The 23,767-nt window shown below is 36.4% G+C and overlaps 1 protein-coding gene across 2 annotated transcripts in view; it reads left to right on the top strand.

The window, feature by feature from the left end:
• Window positions 1–23,767, top strand: part of Dh31 (diuretic hormone class 2) — a 200,761-nt gene that overhangs the window by 165,356 nt on the left and 11,638 nt on the right. For both annotated transcript variants that reach the window (XM_067113304.1, XM_067113305.1), the window contains exon 2: window positions 6,877–6,970. In XM_067113304.1, coding sequence (XP_066969405.1) covers window positions 6,888–6,970 — 83 coding nt within the window. In that variant the 5' untranslated portion in view covers window positions 6,877–6,887. The remainder of the gene's footprint in view (window positions 1–6,876; window positions 6,971–23,767) is intronic.

The raw sequence follows: 23,767 nt of genomic DNA, 5'->3' as shown, positions 1-23,767 counted from the left end.
TAGCGCAAAGAGACATTTCGAATCTCCGGGAATTAACTAAAGGTGTCCCTTGAATTACTGTTTATTTCAGAAATTCTGCTGCTTATTATTTTCAATTGTGTTCTTTGTTACAATTCTATATTCATCTTTGTGATACATCATTACCATTGTTCTTTTTTTTTTTGCTGTTATTTCTATAACCGTTCGTTTAGTAACGCATCTATATACATTGGACTTTAATTGCAGTTTAGTAACTCATCTATATACATTGGACTTTAATTTCAGTATAGTAACTCACCTATATAAATTGGACTTTAATTACAGTATAGTAACTCACCTATATAAATTGGACTTTAATTACAGCACTGCAACTCACCTATATAAATTGGACTTTAATTCAACTGTAGAACGAATGTAACCCTGAAGAAGGCCGTTGGTTGATGACTGAAAATCAAAAAGCAAAGTAGCAGTTTTTTTTTTATCCCTTAACTGCAACGTTGAAGATAAGAGGTACTGGGAATTCTAGACGTCCAGAATGAGAGAGAGAGAGAGAGAGAGAGAGAGAGAGAGAGAGGAGAAGAAGAAGCAGAGATAGCTAAACTAATAACGGTCAATACACCAGTAAGCTAACGTCGAATTTACTAACCTACTTAGATGGGCCTTCAGAGTAAAATGCTTGGTAAGCCGATCCCCTCCAGCCTCCTATATAGCATAAGGATGGAAAACCGGATGACAGTAATCTAGTTTGCCATTACAATAACCCAGAACCTTAGCCACTACAATAACCCAGAACCTTTCCCATTACAATAACCCAGAACCTTTCCCATTACAGTAACCCAGAACCTTTCCCATTACAGTAAGCCAGAACCCACCGTCAAAGTTTGCCTATTTTTATTGAATTCCTTAATGCTTCGGGGTTTTACTTATTCTTGAACCACAGCCTTTCCCCCCACCTCCATCACAGGGCAGGAGGGAGAAAGAGGTCTGGAAATGGCGGGGAGGAAAATCTGCTCCCAGATTTGCCGCAGGTCAGATTAAGATGTTTCCTCAGATAGGGAGAAATGATCATAAGTAACAGCGTGGGGAGAGAGAGAGAGAGAGAGAGAGAGATTCGGCACTTCTTGATAATTATGCCAACAAGAGTAATTCATTCATTCTGGAATATCCAGAATGCGATCAACTTTCAGTTCGTCATCATCAGACCCCTCCTAGGCCTATACCATATAATACCAGAAAATAAGATAAACTCATACTCCAATATATTCCTTCCTTGAAGGTCAAAATTGGGTTAATGATGAAATATTTAATCTTAGTTGTGCTACACACTCTTTTCAATAAGTAATTATTTATATATATAAATATATATATATATATATATATATATATATATATATATATATATATATATATATATATATATATATACTGTATAACTGTGATGAACAAAACTGTGAATATTATTGTCAGCCAAGTATCGCATGGGACCGAAATCAAAACTTCAATCTGTAAATTCAACCAAAGTTGTCTTCGAAGAGTATTCAACTTTCTAATGGTTTTATGTCACAGAATGTACTTTTTCGATTATGTTTTGATTTGGAAAAAAAAATACTTTTTAGTTTTTTATATTCATTAATGTCTTGATATCTATTACAATTGATATTTATATATATATATATATATATATATATATATGTCTTATATATCTATTGTATATAATCACTTTATTTATATATATATGTTATATAGGTGGACTTATTATATATATATATATATATATATAGAGGAATTATATAAAAGTTTGTGCTTTATATATATATATATGATGATAAATATATATATATATATATATATATATATATATATATATATATATATATATATATATCTATAGCATATATATAAATTTTTATATGCACAAAGATGTAAAATATACTTGAGTGTAAATGAATCATGTACATGTACACAATTCAAATGTCTACATGCGTGCCCTTGTCCACGCATATATAACAACATAACAGCATTTGTCAAACGGCCACAAAACATTGGGAGTCCAAAGTTGAACCATAATCCAGTTATCAATAACCAATCTCAAGTAATCCTTAAAAAACGCCGGCCGGGGAATTACCTGTAATTATGAATACATCAAATGTAATTAGCAGTTACTGCGGCGGTGGGCGTATCGATGCATAAAATCGCTCAAATCATATCAGGGTCGTCGGGTCTCAAAGGAGGGAATTTATGCGTATTGTTTTCAGCCGTGAATCTATTTCATGTTCCAATACGAAATTAATGTCATTTGTTACTAATTTATTAATTCAATTAATCGTTGAAGGTGGCTCTAGATAGTGACGAAGAATTGTGTGTATATATATATATATATGTATATATATATATATATATATATATATATATATATATATATATATGTGTGTGTGTATATGTGTATATATATACATATATATATATATATATATATATATATATATATATATATATATATATATATATATTCTGTCCTTTCTAATTGAGACTCTAGACCAGTTTTTCTTCTTTTGCCATTCATCCTGATAATACTACAATTAACTCAACCCACTCGTGAACTAATATATTCATGCACATACACACACACACACACGTGTATATGTATGTATATTTGTATGTATGTTCATTTATATATTATTATTCCATATATATATATATATATATATATATATATATATATATATGTGTATATATATATATGTGTGTGTGTGTGTGTGTCATAAATTATTAGAACACTTACATAAGATATACATATATATATATATATATACATATATATATATATATATATATATATATATATATATATATATATATATATATATATATATATATATATATATTTATGTATGTATGTATCTATTATGTATTATTATATACATGTGTCTCTGTGCGAATAGGTGTTCACCCATGAAGAACTCCAAACCGAAGCATCTCTTATCCAGAGCGATTAGCCAAACTTTATTCCCCTACGACGAAAAGAAGACCCCCCCCCCTCTCTTGATAGACGCCGAATACGAAACGAATCCAGGATTAGGAAGCCATGATATATGCAAGCTAAGTCACAAGCTCTGTTGATGTACGATAATTCCCCGTTCCCCACAGATTGCTCAAAGAATTAATAGACACTGCAGAGACTTCGAGTTTTCGATTACGTCTTGCTGAATCCTCGTTAAAAATCGCCTGAAAATAATAATTCGGCTTCTGACCGGGCGAGATCTGTTGCCATAAAGCGAACTGCATCATCGTATTATGCAAATGAATTTCGTGCAGATCCTGTTTAATGGTGTTTGCAGATGCTTAGCGGATTTGACAGTTTGTGTTCTTCCAGCAAAGAATAGCATCTATCAGGGGAAATTTCTTGTATGTGACATCTGCTGATACTAGTTCTGATAATGATAATTCCGTCATTGTCATCATAAGTGCTCATTGTAGCATCATCATTATAACTGATGTCGTTTGTATTTTACCGCCATTGCCATTTTACTTTCAGGGTTGTTAAACCACACTACTGCGATGTTAATATATTTATAGTTGTTATTATAATTTCTTTACCTATTTAATAGTAACCACTTTTCTTACTTCCGTTTTTATCAACCGCTGTATTGCTTGAATTATATTTTTACTTCTCTTGCTATCTCTCTAACACTGGTTATCAAGCATTCCTGTAATTTATCTCTTTCTGTATGTGTTCTCTCAAACTCTAGATCATCTCTCTCTCACCTGTAGGATAATGAAAAACTGATAATTAATTAAATTGTTCAAAATTTATCTCCTCTCTCTCTCTCTCTCTCCTCACTCTGTCTCTCTCCTTTCTCTCTCTCCTTCTCTCTCTCTCTCTCTCTCTCTCTCTCTCTCTCTCTCTCTCTCTCAATCTGTTTCTCCCTCTTTCGCTAACTCCCTCAATCTGTCTCTCCCTCTTTCACTCTCTCCCTCAGTCTTCCTCTCCTTTCTCTCCCTCCCTCTTATTCTCTCTCTCTCCCTTAATCTCTCTGCCTTTGTCTCTCTCTCTCTCTCTCTCTCTCTCTCTCTCTCTCTCTCTCTCTTCTGTAAGCCTTTCCTTAATGGGAAACGCGAGTAAGTTCAACATCGAATCAATAATTGGATTGAGAGACCATTAAAGACTTCAGCAGCGATTAGGCGACTGGTCAAAACGCCTTGTCAAACGACACGTCTGATTAGACAGACCTCGAGATTTCTGCGGGTCTAAAGGACTCAGATCTCTGATGCTTTTTGACGCATTGAGCATTTCTGAAGAGCGCATTCTTGACGCTTTCACTTCAGCGTGAGTGGTGAAGAGGGGGAGGGGGGTTGGAAATGAGTTGGGAAGAAGAACGAGGAAATGAAGTGGGGGGGAAGGATATGGGGTGGCGGAGGAGGAAGTGAGAAGTAAGAGATGGGACAGAGATGGGAGTGGATTATAAACGGAATGGAATAGAAAGAAAACTGGGAAACTGACTGTTCTATAGAAAGCTGTAGGAATAAAACGGAAAGAAAATACACTCACGAGAAAGAGGAATTAAGCGATATTGAAGAAGAGACAACAGAGAAGGTTAGTTAGAGGAAATAAAAGAGAGAGAGAGAGAGAGGAGAAGTCAAGGTGCACGGAATGGATGAAAATGAAAGAAGGAAGACATGAGAGAGTTTAAGGATAAACAGAAAATGATAAGAAAGGGAGATATTATTCATTTTGAAGCATAATATACTTTGCACTGGTAAAAGTGATTAACCTATATTTATTTCTTTACCTTCTTCTCTGTTTGTTTAAAGATTGAACTTTACACTTGATGTTTTTCAGTGCACAAAGTGTCTGTACTGAAATATAGCTGGTATATAAATTTTAGGCCAAACGCCAAGCGCTGGGACCTATGATGTCATTCAGCGCTGAAAGCGAAATTGACAGTAAAAGGTTTGAAAGGTGTAACAAGAGGAAAACCTCGCAGTTGCACTATAAAACAATTGTTAGGAGAGGATGGAAAGTCAGATGGAAGAAAGAGACTATGAATGGAGGTACAGTAAAAAGAATTGAGAGAGGATGCAGCTATGTGCAGAAGTAACGCTGCATAGAACCTAAAGGAATGCCTACAGTGCACCACACGAGTGCCACGGAGACAAAGTATCTGTATAATTCGCTATTTTTTAAGCTCCATTCTTCCTGCAATTTAGAAATCACTGTTAACGATTCACCCTGACGACTATTGGAGGTAAAATCGGCAAGTATTCTCCGAACGGGGCCGTTTAAATTAGACCATTTACCCTGTAGAGGAATTCATTTGCAGAATGAAATTACTTGGCCCATGCAGGGCAGTACAGCAGACTCCGACTGGTGGCAGGTAGGCGCTGGGAAACACCGGACGTATATATCAAAATGGTCTGGGAAGGTTCATACAGACTGCGTCACTCTGTTAATTATTGCCAAGTTCCCCCAACGCAGCCACATGCTTTTAATGCTGTTTTTATTCTTTTTATATGAAGAAGAGAAGCACTGAATGGCGCTTCGTCATCAAGTTGCTGTTGTTGAAGGCACTGAATGATCTCAAATAAAGTTCGTCTGGTTTTAGATACTGAGAATCGTTTATATATAATTTATATATATATATATATATATATATATATATATATATATATATGTACAATATATATATATATATATATATATATATATATATATATACGTAATAATTGTCTTATGCAACAGAGTCGTTGCATTTCCAATATATGTAAAATTATCTAACGGAAGCTTACAACCAAATGCTTCGCAAAATGACGAAATCGGATGAAGATTGTCAGGCCATTTACAAATGTCTGTATACTGATTCCTTTCTAAATTAATTCATAATTCACATTTTAATTATTATTATTATTATTATTATTATTATTATTATTATTATTATTATTATTATTATTATTATTATTATTATTTCGGTAGATGAAACCTACTCACAAGGAACAAGCACACCAAAGGGGCCACTGACTTGAAATTCAAGCTTCCATCGAATGTTGGTTTCAACCTCCCACCACAGACCCGACACTGCAGCAGTAACTGATCATTATACAGAGCAACCCCTTCCTGCCACCCACCTGGGGATTGACACTCATCTGTCTTTTTGGAATTAATAATCGGAAAACCTGAAGTTCTCAGGGTATGCGATGGGAATTCATTCCATAATAACAGTTATGCGTTAGTACACCTAAACGATATTCGGAATAAAATTACATTACGCAAGTTACGTTTTAGTGAAGAGTTGGTTAGCAATATAGAGATATTATCCAGCGACATGTACCATAACAAATTTCTAAATCCAGTTTTAGAAATACAGGCTGCACTGTAGGCTGCAACCTCTTTCATTCCCTTTACTGCACCTCCATTCATATTACCTTTCTCCCATCTTGCTTTCCTCCCTCTCCTAACAATTATTTCATAGTGCAACTGCTTTGAGGTTTTCCTCCTGTTACACCTTTCAAACCTTTGACTCTCAATTTCCTTTCCAGCGCTGAATGACCTCTTAGGTTTCAGTGCTTGGCCTTTGGCCCAGACTCTATACTCCATTCCTATTCCAGTTAGAAATGCAGGACAATAACACAACTGTTACATTACGTAAGAGAACAGAAGAGTTATATTCATGCATATCTCTGCAAATATGAAAGGAAGTACTTTAAGGAAAGTATGTTTCAGTACAAATCATGCAATAATCTGAAGATTTGCAAAAGTAACATCATTAAGTGTTTAATGCCTTCCCCCAAAAAAAGAAGGTAAAACCATAATGATACTATTCTCTAGGTTCAAAGCTGTTTAATCTAACGCCCTGTTTTAATAAAGTCTAACTCAATTTTTCTCTCTCTCTTTTTTTTTAGGTACAAGCCTCATGAACAACTCGGCTCTGGTGTTCGTTTCCCTTATTGCAGCCTTCGTCTTCGTGTCCTCAGTCAATTCTGCTGCCCTCAACAGGTAAGTCGCTCTGCCTTCATTTCCAGAGGAATGTTTGGGACAGCGCAAAGGAAATCGCTGATAATCTCACTACAGAGGAATGAGTTTTTGTGGGGCAACTTCCCGAAAACAGTGATGTCATTGGATCGCGTACAATATCATCTCTAACCTTATGTATGTATGTATATGTATGTATATATACAGTATATATACATAAATATATATATATATATATATATATATATATATATATATATATATATATATAAATTTTTGACTCACATCAGGATCGAACTCCAGGTCTTTCAAGTGAAAGACGAGACCAAGCCACACAAGTCGTAAAAGAAGTTGGAACCTAAGTACCCTCCTTTTTATGACTTGTGCGGCGTGGTTGGCAGCGGTCTCATCTTTCCCTGAAAGACCTGGGATCGATCCTGATGCGTGTCAGAAATTTATTCCTGTTCCAGACGTGATTGTGTGTTGATTATATATATACGAGTATATATATATATATATATATATATATATATATATATATATATATATATATATATATATATATATATATATATATATATATATATATATATATATATATATTTATATACACTTGTGTGTGTGTGCGTGTGCACTTTATTTGCATTTGGAATCAGGCATTTTTATAACTTTCAAGTGTAAATACACTTGCTGCGCGCGTGTACTACGTATATTAATGCTCCAGTCTTACTATGTTTTAAAGCTTAAATCTTCTCAGTCTCATAAACGTGTACGAAGACGGAAAAATCTTTTCATATTTAGTTTAATTTATATTTGAATTAATCTGGTTGCAATAACAGTCAAAAGTAGCATAACTACTGCGTGAAGATGTATCTTTCATTTAGTTGAATTGAATTGACTATAGAATTTAGGCCAAAGGCCAATAGCTGGGACCTATGAGAATGGAACACAGGCCCAGCAGAGTGCTAGTCGAGAACGATACCGACCCGTCCAATGAAGAACACCGCAAGAGGTGCACTGAAGGCGCTACCCCCCCTACGGGGCAGGAGCAAGTTAAGGCCGTGACGTAAGCAAACGCTAGAACTGCCAAGATAAATCGTAGAGCAAGCCACACGAGTCGGAACTATCGCGATAAATCTAACCGCTGGATCTGAGCGTTGTAGCCATGCGTTGAGTCTGCGGCTAGGGATCGAAACTTGGATATGTGGAACAACTCTTAAAACCCGTTTTCTTTCGGGAGAATATACTACGATCTCCAATCTGCAATCGGGAAAATAACACTCGAGAGTCTGACAATTCCACCAACTTTATGGTCTCTGATGGCACAATTTCAACTTCTCTACAGACCCCCGGAAAAAGCGAAGCGTTTTGGTGGTGTGTTGAAAACAATTTCCCTTCACTCAGGCTGGTCTGTTAAGTGGAAGGGTTGAAGGACTCTTAAACTAGGAAAAAAAAAAATCTCTAAATAAATAGAATGAGTCTTGTACCATTTTAGGGCAAAGCTAATAAGACATATTGTACCTTTCCATATTTTAAGTTTATTCTCAACTTAACATTTCGCTAAACTCTTGTAGTCTATGTTATTAGATATCATTTAAAAAAAAAACGGAAAAGAACATTTTTTAAAGAAAAAAATACACTGAGTAGAATTCATATTTTCAATCTTCATGAAATAGCAGAATGTTCTAGAATTATTTGAATCTAGGAAACGGATAAAAAAATACACACATAAAATAAAAATAAAATGCAGCAACCATTGCCAAGTAAAACCGAGGTACAGAATTATGAAGTGAAAACTATTACGTGGTTTTTTTTTTTTTTTTTGTCAGGTCCGAGAGACGAAAAATAAATAAATGCTGTGACAGCAATCGCTGGAGCCAGAAATTAAGATGAGGTGAAGAGCGAAAGTGTATACAAATAAAAATGTTTAGAGAAAGGAACTGTAGTAGGTGAAAGAGAAATTAGACCAAATGCGATTAAATAAAAGGCAGCTTTTAAAAAATAACTGGAACAGTTCTGAAGAAAAAAAAATAAAAGTAGCTTTTCGTTCTTTTTTTGAATAAAAGTTTCGACTTGTTTTTGTATGTGAAAGACTGCGTTGATTTTATTTCGGCTGAAGATATTTAGTCTTTTAAGAAATAGTGCCGGTTTGCTTAATGCTTTAAAAAAAAATGCAAGTAAACAATACGTCGAAGTTTCTTCGGCGCAATCGAGTTTTCAGTACAACCGCTATAGCGTATAATAAAGGCCACCGAAAACAGCTCTATCTTTCGGTGGTCTCAGCATAATGCTATATGAGCCGCGGCCCATGACTCTTTAACCACGGCTCGGTGGTGGCCTATTCTTTATCGTTGTCAGACGCACGATTATGGCTAAATTTAACCTTAAATGAAATAAAAACTACTGAGGCTAGAGGACTGCAATTTGGTATATTCGGTGATTGGAGGATGGATGATCAACATAGCAATTTGCAGCCCTCTAGCCATAGTCGTTTTTAAGATCTGAGGCCGGACAGAAAAAGTGCGGACAGAAAAATGTGCGGACAGAAAAAGTGCTTTTTAAAGTTGCACAACAGATTATACTTGATATCAATTAGATTTTAGTCAATAATTTTTTTACGGCTGAAAATATCTTGAATCAAGGCTAAGACTAGCTCCATCGAAGCCTCTAGAAAATAGTATTTAAAAAAAAATAGGACATTTAAGTATCACCTCACCTGGAGATTTGAAGCAAAAATATGTTTGATTGTTAAATTGCATTATTTCGCTCAACAATAGGGAGTTCAGTTCTTGAATAAAGAATTTTAGAAGAAGATGGATGGCTTGGTTGCAATAACGACTAATTTCACCTTCAGTAATACTCACCTTAGTCTTTGAATCCAACAGAAAGGAAGAAGTTGCTTCTAATGACCACTGAAGGTAATAGATTTTAAACAGATCAAAGCTAATTATGGAAATGTTCAAGCAAGCAAAACAATAACAAGATAAAATAATGAAGAAAACCTTTACTCTCTCCCTCTCTCTCTCTCTCTCTCTCTCACACACACACACACACACACACACAAACACAGGCACAAACGCGCGTGCACATCTACCCACCATTCCCTGCTTTTCATTTGCTTCATCAGTTAACGTCAATCCCTTTGCATGCCAAAAGCCTTCTTCAGGTCTCTAACTAATGAAGAACGTGTTCATAAAATATACCGCAACGCATCCCCCACGGCCCCGCCCCCGCCCCCGCCTCGTCACGTCGAGTCTAAAAAGGATGACAGGCGCCGAAAAGAAGCGCGAGCTATTGTTTTGGGGGAAAGGTTGGAGTGCCTTCGGTTAACAACTAATTAGCACTCGAGGACACAAGAGCTTGTACAAACTCCTTGACGGACGCTTTTGAAGAGGGGCTCTCCCGAGCTGTCAGTCAGCCGGCGAGATGGAAGCAGCCGATCATAAGTATTGTGTAAACTTTGCCTACCGCGGTTGCTGTTTAAATTAGCCTAGACACCGTAGAGGGGTAGTGCTGCCAGTGCACCTCACACGGTGCACTGTAGGCGCTGCTTAATGCTTTTTGCAGCGTCCCTTAGGGCCCTAGCTGCAACCCCTTTCATTCCTATGACTCTACCTCCACGCATAAGGTACTACTTAATGTTTTTTGCAGCGTCCCTTAGGCCCGTAGCTGCAACCCCTTTCATTCCTTTTACTGTACCTCCATCCATATTATCTTTCTTCTATCTTGCTATCCCCCCTCTCCTAACAATTGTTTCATCGTGTAACTGCTTTGAGGTTTTCCTCCTGTTACACCTCTCAAACCTTTCAACTCTCAATTTCTCTTTCATAATCCATTCGCGTCTCCGCCAGGGCGACGAAAGATCACTTGCTCTGTATCATGATCAGTTACTGCTGCAGCGTGGGGTCTGCGGTGGGAGGCTGAAGCCAACATTCTTTGGAAGCTTGAATTTAGAGCCAATGGACCCTTTGTGGGCCTGATCCACATGAATAGGTTACACCTTCTGGAATAATAATAATAATAATAATAATAATAATAATAATAATAATAATCTATTCTAAATTAGCCTAGAGACTCTAACTTGCTTTCATGAATGAAAAACGGGAGGACGGGGTCGTTATTATTTCAATATTACAGCAGGAAAGAAAACTATAATTTTACGGTGCTGAAGAAAGAACGGTTAATCGAGATAATGGACAAAGGTCACGAATTTTAGACAGACCTCACAATAGATTCACTCGTTCATTCATCGACTTTAATGTGAATGAAAGACAACGAGTTATGCTAGGTGGAATCTGGATATGTATAGCTAATGATATTTTATATCACAGGCACTGATTCTCTAGAATTGTAAATAAAACTACAAAAGTGAATGTAATGCGTCTTAAATTCTGTATTCATTTAGTGAAGTAGATTTAAAAGATTCTTTCTTAAGAATTCATGAGTTAACATTATACAAAACAAGTAAAAAATTAGCCGAAGATTCTTTGGCACAATCGAGTTTTCTGTACAGCCGCTACAGCGTATAATCGAGGCCACCGAAAATAGATCTGCATTTCGGTGGTCTTGGTATAGTGCTGTATGAGCAGCGGCCCATGAAACTTTAACCGCGGGCCGGTGGTGGCCTGTCCTATATTGTTGCGAGACGCACAACTTGGCTAAATTTAACCTTAAATAAGCTAAAAACTACTGAGGCTAGAGGGCTGCAATTTGGAATGTTTGATGATTGGAGGGTGGATGATCAACATAGCAATTTGCAACCCTCTAGCCTTAGTAGTTTTTAAGATCCGAGGGCGGACAGAAAAAGTGTCGGCAGAAAAAATGCGGACAGAATAAAGTGCGGACGAACAGACAAAGCCGGCACAACAGTTTTCTTTTACAGAAAACTAAAAGGTAAGAAAAACGAGCATATAATAATATTTCATACCACTGACGCTGATTCTCTCAAATTATGAATAAAACTACGAAACTTGAAGACATGCATTAAAAAAATTAATGCAATGCATTCCTCAAATCCTATTTTCATTTAACGAAGTAGAGTTAAGAGATTCCTATGAGGAAATCACGAGTTTACACAACATGCAAAAGAAAAGGTCAGAAAAATGAGCACATAAGAGCAGACAAAAATAAAAGTCCAGAGTAGATACGAAAGAAAAAGTAACAAAAAAAGGAGCACATGAGATCAGACAAAAAAAAAAAAAAGTTCAGAATAAGGCCTCCCCAGATTTCGCAGGAGCCAATTCCTCGTGGGGATTTAAGGGGGAGAAGATGGAAGCCGCCGAATCGATAATTTATTGTTCTTGACCTTGAAAAATGTAGGATTTTTTTGCACGTCCTTCTCCCCCTCATCCTCCGGGTTGAAGCTGACTGGCGTTTCTGTGCCATCGAGAACCATGATTTGGTTTGTTTCCTAGTTTTCCATCTTATTATTATTTCAGCTTATCTGGAAATAATTCGCTGGTCTACGGTAAATGCTTATATTCCAGCCAGATCCTGATAATTTCATTATATTCTCTTTCTACTGCCGTAGTCTGCTTGCATTTTAATATATTCTTAGTTATTTATTAATGTATTTTTCCCCTTTTTAATAAGTGAGATCTCTTCTTTTTTATATTTCCCTTTACCTCCTCTTCTTCCTAATATTCTTTGGATGCTTGAATTTCAAGTCAGTGGTCCCTTGGGTGGACTTGTTCCATATGACAAGGTTTCATCTACTGAATAATAATAAATAATAATAATAATAATAATAATAATAATAATAATAATAATAATAATAATAATAATAATAATACTGAACCATAATCATCATAAATGAGACTGAATAAAAGCGTATTTGATACAGTTCTAGAAGTCGAAGGAAGTGAATTTACAGGCCAGAGAGTGCAAAGAATCGCCAAAGTCAAAACAATAGGTAATGACAGTAGCGAAGATAATTAACGCAATGATAATTAAGATAATTAAACAGCGATGTTGGAATTCTTCATTATATGTTCAATAATGAAGCAGTCTCATTTGTGCACATCCAGTTGTAACATTATTTCTCACATTCAGTTTCAAAATCGAAATTCTCTCTCCTCTCTCTCTCTCTCTCTCTCTCTCTCTCTCTCTCTCTCTCTCTCTCTTACTGGCCGCACTGTGCGTGGGCACGGAGTTTGGTACACCATCCGCCCCTTGTAATGGGATTTTGGTAGAGAGGGTAACGCCAGTATGTTTGGCTATTTAGAAATAAATATACATTATACGTGATACTTATGTCTCCCTTCTCAAATTTAAAGGTAATTAGGTCATTCAGGTTCCAAAGCTTCCCGGGAAACCCCTTGCAAAATGGTATAGCAGATTCAGTTATGCTCTTTCTAATCTAATCACTATGAACTAAAGCTTGTTTTTGTAATTTCCCAGTCATTTGGACGTCCAAATTGACTGAAAAGCTGAGAAAAGAGCCTTAGACAAATATGTTGTCACTGCTTAATGCCTATGTTTAGTTAATCCGGCAGACAATAATATTTCTTTCCTGTGTAGCCAAGAAATTTCCATATTCCTTGTTTACCTAGGATAGATAAGTATAGGGGCACTCAAACTGACAGCCCCGTAGCGGGGTAGTGCCGTCAGTGCACCTCGCGCGGTGCACTGTAGGCATTACTTAAGTTCTCTGCAGCGTGCTTTCCTTAGGCCCCTAGCTGCAACCCCTTTCGTTCTTTTTACTGTACCTCCTTTCATAGTCTCTTTCGTCCATCTTACTTTCCTCAACCATCTCCTAACAATTCATTCAATTGTTAGGAGAGGTTTCCCTTCTGTTACAGCTTTCAAACCTTTTACTGTCAGTTTCCGTTTCAGCGCCGGATGACCTAATAGGCCCCAGTGCTTGGCCTTTGGCCTAAATTCTATATGCAGTTCTATATGCAATGCAACTCGAACTGAAAGATTGCTATAAAGAAAACAGAACATTAAAGAAAAGAGCAGAAAAAAGAAGGGATAATTTGAACATGTCCCGACCTTGTTTTCTTTCCTCTCAAAATTCAAAGGTCACAACCTCGGTGAATCACAAATGAGATCTTTATTTTGCCCCATAAAAGTGACCGCTTTCTTTTCATCGAATTCGCTTCAGATCTTGTTATTCTACCCTTTCAAGGCAAAGCCCAATTACGCGGCTTTTTTTTCTGTTTTTTTGTTTTTTCTTTCCTTACTCTTTTGCAATAAGAAATCTTCAAAAGAGAGACGGAGAAGCAAGAGACGAAAAATATGGCGATATAAAACGAAGATTCGAGAAGCTTGCGCTGCGCTTCTCCAAACTAACTTGAGACGGTCATGGTGGCAGAATGGGCAGATTTGAACAGTTTCGTTCCAGTGGCAGCTTCATTAGAAGGCATTAAAGATCGCCCTATTCAGGTGGCGTGGAGAGCCGCTGCAAAGATGGTTTATAAACCCCAGCCGCCAAATACTTCAAAGGGGACAAGACGCTTCTTCTTCTTCTTCTTCTACTGGAAGGAGGCTTTTGAGGTTCGAAGTGCTTTCAAGACTTCTCTCTGCCGTTTCAGATGTTTATACTTTGCAGGCATCAATTATGGGTTCGGGAGGTGGCTTATTTTTTTTTTCAGCTGCCAATTAAGGATACTTCTTCGAAAAATCCCTAGGTGAAAACTGTCTCGTTACCCGGAGCTCTCTCGCTTATCATTAAAATTCCAAATATATGGCAAAATTTTTCATATTTTGGGGTGAATTTTCTCATTTTTTTTAGATAGTTTCATGTGTATGTCGCTTCTGAATAGAAAATGTATTAAATTTTTTGTCTTACATTCCAAATATATGACAAATTTTCTCATATTTTTGGCGAAATTTTATTTTAGATCATTTCATGTGTATGTCACTTCTGAATAGAATATTAGAACATAGTTTATTAAATTTTTTGTTTTACATTCCAAATGTATGACAAAATTTCTCATATTTTTGGCGAATTTTTCTTTTTTTTAGATAGTTTCATGTGTATGTCGCTTCTGAATAGAATACTGAAACAGTGTATTAGATTTTTTGTCTTATACTCTATGTATATGACAAAATTTCTCATATTTTTGGAGAATTTTTAATTTTTTTTTTTTAGATAGTTTCATGTGTATGTCGCCTCTGAATAGAATATTAGAGCACAGTGTATTAAATTTTTTGTTTTATATTCCAAATATATGACAAAATGTCTCATATTATGGGAGAATTTTTCATTTGTTTTTTTGTAGATTGGTTCATGTGTATGCCGCTTCTGATTAGAATATTAGCACCTAGTGTATTAAATTTTTTGTCTTACATTCCAAATATATGACAAAATTTCTCATATTCTGGGGGAATCTTTTATTTGTTATTTTAGATTGGTTCATGCTTATGTCGCTTCTGAATAGAATATTAGCACCTAGTGTATTAAATTTTTTGTCTTATATTCCAAATATATGACAAAATTTCTCATATTCTGGGCGAATCTTTCATTTGTTATTTTAGATTGGTTCATGCTTATGTCGCTTCTGAATAGAATATTAGCACATAGTATATTAAATTTTTTGTCTTATATTCCAAATATATGACAAAATCTCTCATATTATGGGGGAATCTTTCATTTGTTATTTTAGATTGGTTCATGGTTATGTCGCTTCTGAATAGAATATTAGAACGTACTATATCAGACTTTTTGTCTTAAACACCAAGGTTATTTTTTTAGTGTGGCGTCACAAAAGCCTTTTTTTTTTCTCCTTTCTCTAGCCGTTTTATTTTTACCGTATGGCAAATCTCAACTAACTGTTTCAAATGATTTTTTCAAATAATTTCTGTTTGAAGCTACATCCTACTTGCACCACGCAACTATATCACCCTTTTTCATTTTAAAAGGTTTTGAAGCAAATAAAATCAAGTAAAAAAATTACCCCAAAATTTTTCGGCGCAATCGAGTTTTCCGTACAGCCGCTATAGCGTATAATCAAGGCCACCGAAAATAGATCTATCTTTCGGTGGCCCGGTATAATGTTGTATGAGCCGCGGCTCATGACACGTTAACCACTGCCCGGTGGTGGCTTATCCTATATCGTTGCCAGAAGCACGAGTATGGCTAACTTTAACCTTAAATAAAATAAAAAACTACTAAGGGTAGAGGGCTGCCATTCTGTATGTTTGATGACTGGAGGGTGGATGATCAACATACCAATTTGCAGCCTTCTAGCCCCAGTAGTTTTTAAGATCTGAGGACAGACAGAAAAAGTGCGGACAGAATAAAGTGCGGACGGACAGACAAAGCCGGCACAATAGTTTTCTTTTACAGAAAACTAAAAAACTTATATTATCATTCCAATCATATCAGACCTTGCACTGAGAAGTAGCAAGAACTACGCGACCTATCCACCTTATACAGTGGGGTTTAATGCATTCGAAAACATTTGTGTGAAAAAATCAAAATCGTAAATTTGCCCAAATTCGTCAGTAGCCAGGTTCAGTATCACAAATCATTCCACGAGTTAGCGATTACTAGGGGTTCCACGAAGTGTTTCTGTGACTCTCGCGATTTTATCTAAACGAATTTTTTTTAAACTGACTCACAGAAGATTTTATAATAGTGAGATAGAAGAGGACTGAAACAAGCCGAAATATTGATACTAAATGGGATACTGAAAGTAATACTATTTGATATATATACATACATATATATATATATATATATATATATATATATATATATATATATATACACACATACACATATAATACCACAACACACACACATATTATATATATATATATATATATATATATATATATATATATATATATATATATATTTGTATATACATATACATATATATATATATATGTGTGTGTGTGTAGCTTGTTATTTAAGAGTCACCTGTGCTTAATGCAATTCCTGGTTCAATGTAAAGTAGACGGCCGCACGAAGATATCGCATATTAATATATTTTGTCGACCACACGATTTAGAAATGGGTGCACATAATACCTTAATCCCCTAGGAACTAGTACTAAACACGGCCTCCCAAGGAGCTTCCGCCATATTTAGTACTAGCACCTCGGAATAGGGCACGCGTAGATAACAAGACAAAATAGCACCGAAGACGCATCGCTAACTAGTTCCGAAATACCGACAAAAAATTGATACGTGGCAACTTGAGCCAACTGCCATCCGTAAGGGGATAGACACCAACATCTCGTCTCTCTATTTTCCCAGGTAACAATGGAAGACTTTAATCTACTGCCAGTCACCTGTGCGACATTTCCTAAATTTTTAATAGGGCGTGTCATCAAGAGGTCCAGCAAGGGACCTACTGGGAAATGAGAGGGATATAACTGGAAGGTTTTGACACTCACCTCTGCCTTGCGTGCACTCTCTCTCTCTCTCTCTCTCTCTCTCTCTCTCTCTCTGTATATATATATATATATATATATATATATATATATATATATATATATATATATATATATATATATACACAGTATATATATATAGAAATAATAACACGCAATCCGTGTGGAACAGAAATAATTTTCTGACTCACATGAGGATCGAATCAGCGGTCTCGTCTTTCAATTGAAAGACCTGGGTTCGATCCTGGTGTGAGTCAGAAATCTATATATACATACATATATATACATAAATATTTACGTGTCTGTGTATGCAAATTACATCTGTACATGGGAATCTCTCTCTCTAAATTCCTGCACTTTATATGGACGTTTGAATCCTAGGATCGCAAAATGTCTCGAAGAAATCCAGGCTAATTTTCCGCGCTCGGTTTGTACTTGTCTCATAAAATCAAATCTTATTGTTCTCACAGATCCCTTACGGGAAATACTTCCTGGTCTCTGATAGGTATCTAATAAGGAAAATAATTTCAGGACTTGCTTCTAGCCTTGATAGAATATACAGCGTATAGAATTTAGCAAGCTCTGGAACCTATGAGGTCATTCAGCGCTGAAACGTAAGTTGACAGTAAAAGGTTTGAAAGGTGTCACAAGAGGAAAACCTCAAAGCAGTTGCACTTTGAACCGATTGTAAAGAGAGGGTTGAGCAAAGTAAGATGGACGGAAGAGAGATATAAACGGAGGTACAGTAAAAGGAATGAAAGGGGTTGCAGCTAGAGGCCGAAGGCACTCTGCAAAGAACTTTAAGTAATGCCTACAGTGCATCGCATGAGGTGCCCTGACGGCACTACTCCCCTGCGGGCTTTGTCCTTGGTAAATCTTAAAGAAAACACACATTCCTTATTTTACTATTTCTTTATTCATATATGCAAAAACAATAGGAAAGGAATGAAAGGAAACATTAGAGCCTTCAAGCATTTGACCGAGTAACATGGTACTAAAAAATCGCAGGTTTTCAGGTCATATAAATTAAATCATCTATCATTCCTCAACATATTTACTCGTTTCTCCCTTACAGGACGATTTCTCTCTCTCTCTCTCTCTCTCTCTCTCTCTCTCTCTCTCTCTCTCTCTCTCTCTCTCTCAAAATGCAAGCGTAAACAGGTAGACAATAGCAAAAAGGCGAACAAAGCCAAGCACAGGGAGTCAGCGGGGTGCTTTCATCAAAGCGCGAAGGCGTCATACATTCACTCCCAAGTTAACAAGGCAAACTAGCGTTTTATGAATCGACGTCTCGTTGCAGAGCAGCCAGTCAAAGAATTTTATAACAAAATAATTGGAAAAGGGAAGCAATTGCATCGCCATTTTCCCCGTCCGTATAATTGCAATGATGTCGCAGCAAGGTGACTGGAGCACCCCCGTCATTCCTGCAAGCTGTTGAAGTTGCTGAGGCAAGCAAGAAAGCAAGGAGCAAGGTAGCTGGCGGCGGTGTCGTACTACAAAGGATTCCGGTGTCGGAATGGTCCGTCCGCCATTCCTGGCGTCTTTCTCGAGGTGTCTCGGGTCGGATCGGGTGACGAGCGACATTCAGACTCGCTGACTTGGCCTCGGGTTACTCGCTGAAATGCAAATACTTTCGTGAGGATTTCCGTAGATCAAAGGCTAGCGCGTGCGCGCTCGCGCGCATAAGCGAATTTGATCGCATTCTCAACCATGGCCTTTTCGATGACCAAAAAAAAAAAAAAAAATTGAAAGACATGTCTGTCTGCGTGCCGAGTTCTTGTGGATAATCTTACTGTACACATAACTATACATACATACATACATACATACATTCACATATGCACACGTGCGCACATAGTTACATACTGACATAATTTTTGTACGTGTGGTAACAACATTATCCTAATACCCACACAGACACACACACACACATATATATATATATATATATATATATATATATATATATATATATATATATATATATATATATATATATATATATATATGTGAGTGTATGTAAGTAAACAAGTATGTTTACAACACACGATTTACAAAACTAGCAGCAAATTTCTAGAATAAACCTTCCTTCCTCAACTGTGGCTTTTGATGTATCTTCCCGAGTTTAGGAGGACAAGAAAAAACCCGACAAAGAAAAGCAAGTCAACTCACTGGATCTTTTACGAATTAAAAAAAAAAAGAAGTTTAATCAGAATCCATTGCATTTTTCGGGACTCGATCCACCGAGAGTCAATCCGAATCAAACTGTTTGGAGGCAAATCTATTTACCCAGTTGATTGCGAAAGCTCCTCACGGTTGCCGGGCGAAATAAAAAAAAAAAAGAGAGAAGATAACACGAGGTACATTATTTGTTTTCAATTACTGAGAAACGCTAGTTCCATTTAATTATTGCTTTATAGGACGAGGTTCGGTCTTTTCAAAGGTTGGTCCGTGATTGCGTTTGGGCCGAGAAAAATCAAAATTGCAAATGCGCTCTCAAAAGTGCCTCGGTCGGGGAACCTTTGGTCTGTTTGCGTAATTCGGCATCCAGCAATCTTTCTAGATGAGGAGAAGGAGATGGATGTGAAGAATAATTTTTTCTCCGTGGGAAGGTAGTGCCGTCAGTACGCCTCATACGTTGCACTGTAAGCATTACTTAAGGTTCTTTGCGGCGTGCCTTCCTTAGGCCCCTAGCTGCGACCCCTTTCGTTCCTTTTACTGTACCTCCGTTCATATTCTCTTTCTTCCATCTTACTTTCCTCAACTGATTCGTAGTGCAACTGCTTTGAGGTTTTCCTCCTGTTGCACCTTTCAGAGCTTTTTATTGTCAGTTTCCGTGTTAGCGCTGAATGACCTCATAGGTCCCAAATGCTTGGTCTTTGGCCTAAATTCTATATTCTATTTTATTCTATTCTATGAACGATGTCTTGTTTCGTCAGCTTGGATGTATCGATTGTATTTTTATCTTGAGTTGCCCTGTGAGAATATATGCCATATTGTTGAATGTACGCATACGCACATACATACATACATATATTCGTTGACATATCTTGATGATCATTTAGAGGTATGACTTATGTCGTAGAGCTTACTGGTGTACATATATCTATGAGTAAGATTTCGAACTGAATTCAAATTTACATTTTTTACATGATTTAATCAGTTCAATTTAGAGAGTTATTCCTATGATAGAACTTATATATATATATATATATATATATATATATATATATATATATATATATATATATATATATATATATATATATATATATATATATATATATATATATATATATATATATATATATATACACACACACACATACATTATATAAGTTCTATCATGGAAGAACTCTCTAACTGAACTGATTAAATCATATGAAAAAATGTAAATTTGAATATATATATATATATATATATATATATATATATATATATATAATATATGTGTGTGTCTGTCTTTATAGCCATTATAAAGATCCGTTTTTCCTTTTGAGTAATATTCAGAGATATTAATCTCTCTAGCAAGAACCTCGCAGACCTCACTACTTCATATTTACTGTCAATAATTTCCAGATAAATGCATTTAGGCTCCTTTCACAGCCCCAGCCCGGGGACAGAGGCGTCGCAGCGAAACAAGGTTAATCAGATCCTATTTAACCAATAAACATCGGTTCAAAGACTCTTCAAAGAGAACGCAACCGCGTTTAATGCCAGCAACACAAATGCAATTAAACGCGCCGGCAACAATCGACATGGGTCTCCTCTTCCTATTCTTCCTTCTCCTATCTTATTTCTCCTCATCCTCTATTTCATCTGCCTTTTATCTTCTTCCCGGCCTTTGCGGCGGCAAGAGTCAGGGAGCAGCCGATATCAAAATTCTATAATGAACTTCGCGGAGCAAATGAGAGAACAGCCTGCGGGCTTCATCGTGAATTAGGACGCCCCTTGGATTTCTCCTTCACCCCTTGGGGCTGGGGGAGGGTGGGAAAGGGGAGAGGGGGAGAGGGGGATACTGGTGTATGGACTGGTGGGGTGATATTTGGGACGGAGGGAAGGCTTGAGGCTGGAGGCCCAGGAGAAATCGCGCCAAAATGACTAAGACAAGATGGCGTCTCCCCTCTACGGCCATACGTCCGGTCATCCCCTTCCAAGAAGCTACAGAGAGAGAGAGAGAGAGAGAGAGAGAGAGTCAGAGATATGAAGGTTGACACCACTCATTAGTAGGCGTCACGACCACTTTTCCATTTTGATATTAACCTGGCCTCTCCTCTCTCTCTCTCTCTCTCTCTCTCTCTCTCTCTTTCTCTCATTCGCGTCCCTCATAACTCCTCATTATCAGTAATGTACCTGGGATTCACGTCCTTGGAGGAGTTTTTCCAGTTTCCTCATTTTTCGCTTTCGTTTCGGATTTGAGGCTCTCAAGACACTGGAATTTTTTGCGTTACTTCTATAGCATATGAAACTCTCTCTCTCTCTCTCTCTCTCTCTCTCTCTCATTTCTGTTTTTGTGCACTTCCCTTTTGTAATACCCATCTCTCTCTCTCTCTCTCTCTCTCTCCATTCTGCTGTGGTCACTTCCCTTTTGCAATACTCCATCTCTCTCTCTCTCTCTCTCTCTCTCTCTCTCCATTTCTGTTTTATTCACTTCCCTTTTTACTCTCTCTCTCTCTCTCTCTCTCTCCATTTGTTTTGCTCACTTCCCTTCTGTAATACCCATCTCTGTCTCAGTCTCCCTCTCTCTCTCTCTCTCTCTCTCTCTCTCTCACCCCCATTTCTGTTTTTGTTCACTTTCCCTCTGTAATATCCATCTCTCTCTCTCTCTCTCTCTCTCTCTCCATTTCTGTTTTCGTCCACTTCCCTTTTCGTAATACCTATCTCTCTCTCTCTCTCTCTCTCCTCTCGTTCCGTCAGATCTTGACTTCTGTATTATCTTCATTATCATCTATTTTCAGTCTACCAATTACTCTCTTCGAAAAGGATATCTGACAGGACTTTCTTTATTGGCTTCCGCGTCTTCTACCCAAGGAGACAGGAACATTAATTGACGAAATTTGTTTTCTTGTGGAAGAGATGTCACACCAATAGAGGTGTAACAAATTGAAAGATTGTTTCATAATTAGTGGAAGGTTACCTTTCGTCCTGGAATAAATGTGTTACTTTTGTTTACTAGAACTTGTATAATATAAATATAAATATCTAAATATATATATACATATACATATATATATATATATAAACAAAATCCACAAAGGAAAGAGAAACAATGGAGTGCTGCAGCAAGGTCTTTCGACTTGTCGTCCTTTACTTAGCAGGAAGGAAAGAGAAACAGTGGAGTGTTGCAAGGCCTTTCGACTTGTCGTCCTTTATATAGCATATAGGACGACAAGTCGAAGGGCCTTGCAGCACTCGATTGTTTCTCTCTCCTTAGAGGATTTTGTCATTATTTATATATTCATCACGTTCCATATTTTCGTGATTAAGTTATGCATACATATATATATATAAGTATACATTTATATGCATATATATAAATACATATCTATCTATCTATCTATCTACCTATATATATATATGAACTCACACACACATACCCACAGACATACATACACACACACATACATATGTATACATACAGTATGTACATATACGTGAAAGCATTCTAATACCTATAATAACTAAAATGTAATTTCACGACAAACTAGCATTATGAATTCCGATGGCTCTTTGAACTAAGAATACTCTTCACACTTCAAAGAGGTAATTGGTCGCATCTGGGCAGCTACAATCTATTCATGCAATTTTCCGATGAAAATGATCTTCTCTCTCATGAACCGAGTAGATTAACATATAATTGAATTTCACGTGAAGCGGAGAACGGAGAATTGTTTTTAGAGGCATAATGATGTTAATTCTTTTCTCTCTCGTAATTACTAATTGTTACCAGGCAGCTTTAGAAAACAGCTAATTAATGCAAAAGGTACTCACTCACACACTCAGATAAATAGGTAGATAAATAGATATGAATATTTGGTCTGGCTCTTGAATATGACAATATACATGCGGTTAAAGATAGGTGAACATGTATTTATAAACACACCTGTATATATATATATATATATATATATATATATATATACATATTTTATATACTTAATGTATGTATATTTATATATATATATATACATATGTATATGTATATATATATATATATATATATATATATATATATATATATATATATATATATATATGCAATGAGACTTCATGAAAGATGTATGCGTTAGTTTGTCTAATCTCCCTTTAGGCAGAGTGGAAAAATAGAAGTATAACTATATTTGTAGATCTGGAGATAGTTACTAATTTCTTGTCATATTTCTCTATAAATCTCCATCTGACCTCTAGTCATAATATCTCCTGTCCATATAATGTCATTATATATATATATATATATATATATATATATATATAT

This window comes from Macrobrachium rosenbergii, chromosome 12 (genome assembly GCF_040412425.1).
Source record: "Macrobrachium rosenbergii isolate ZJJX-2024 chromosome 12, ASM4041242v1, whole genome shotgun sequence".
In the NCBI taxonomy this organism is placed as follows: domain Eukaryota; kingdom Metazoa; phylum Arthropoda; class Malacostraca; order Decapoda; family Palaemonidae; genus Macrobrachium; species Macrobrachium rosenbergii.
Note: the sequence above shows the minus strand (reverse complement) of the source record. Positions and strands in the feature narration are given on the sequence as shown.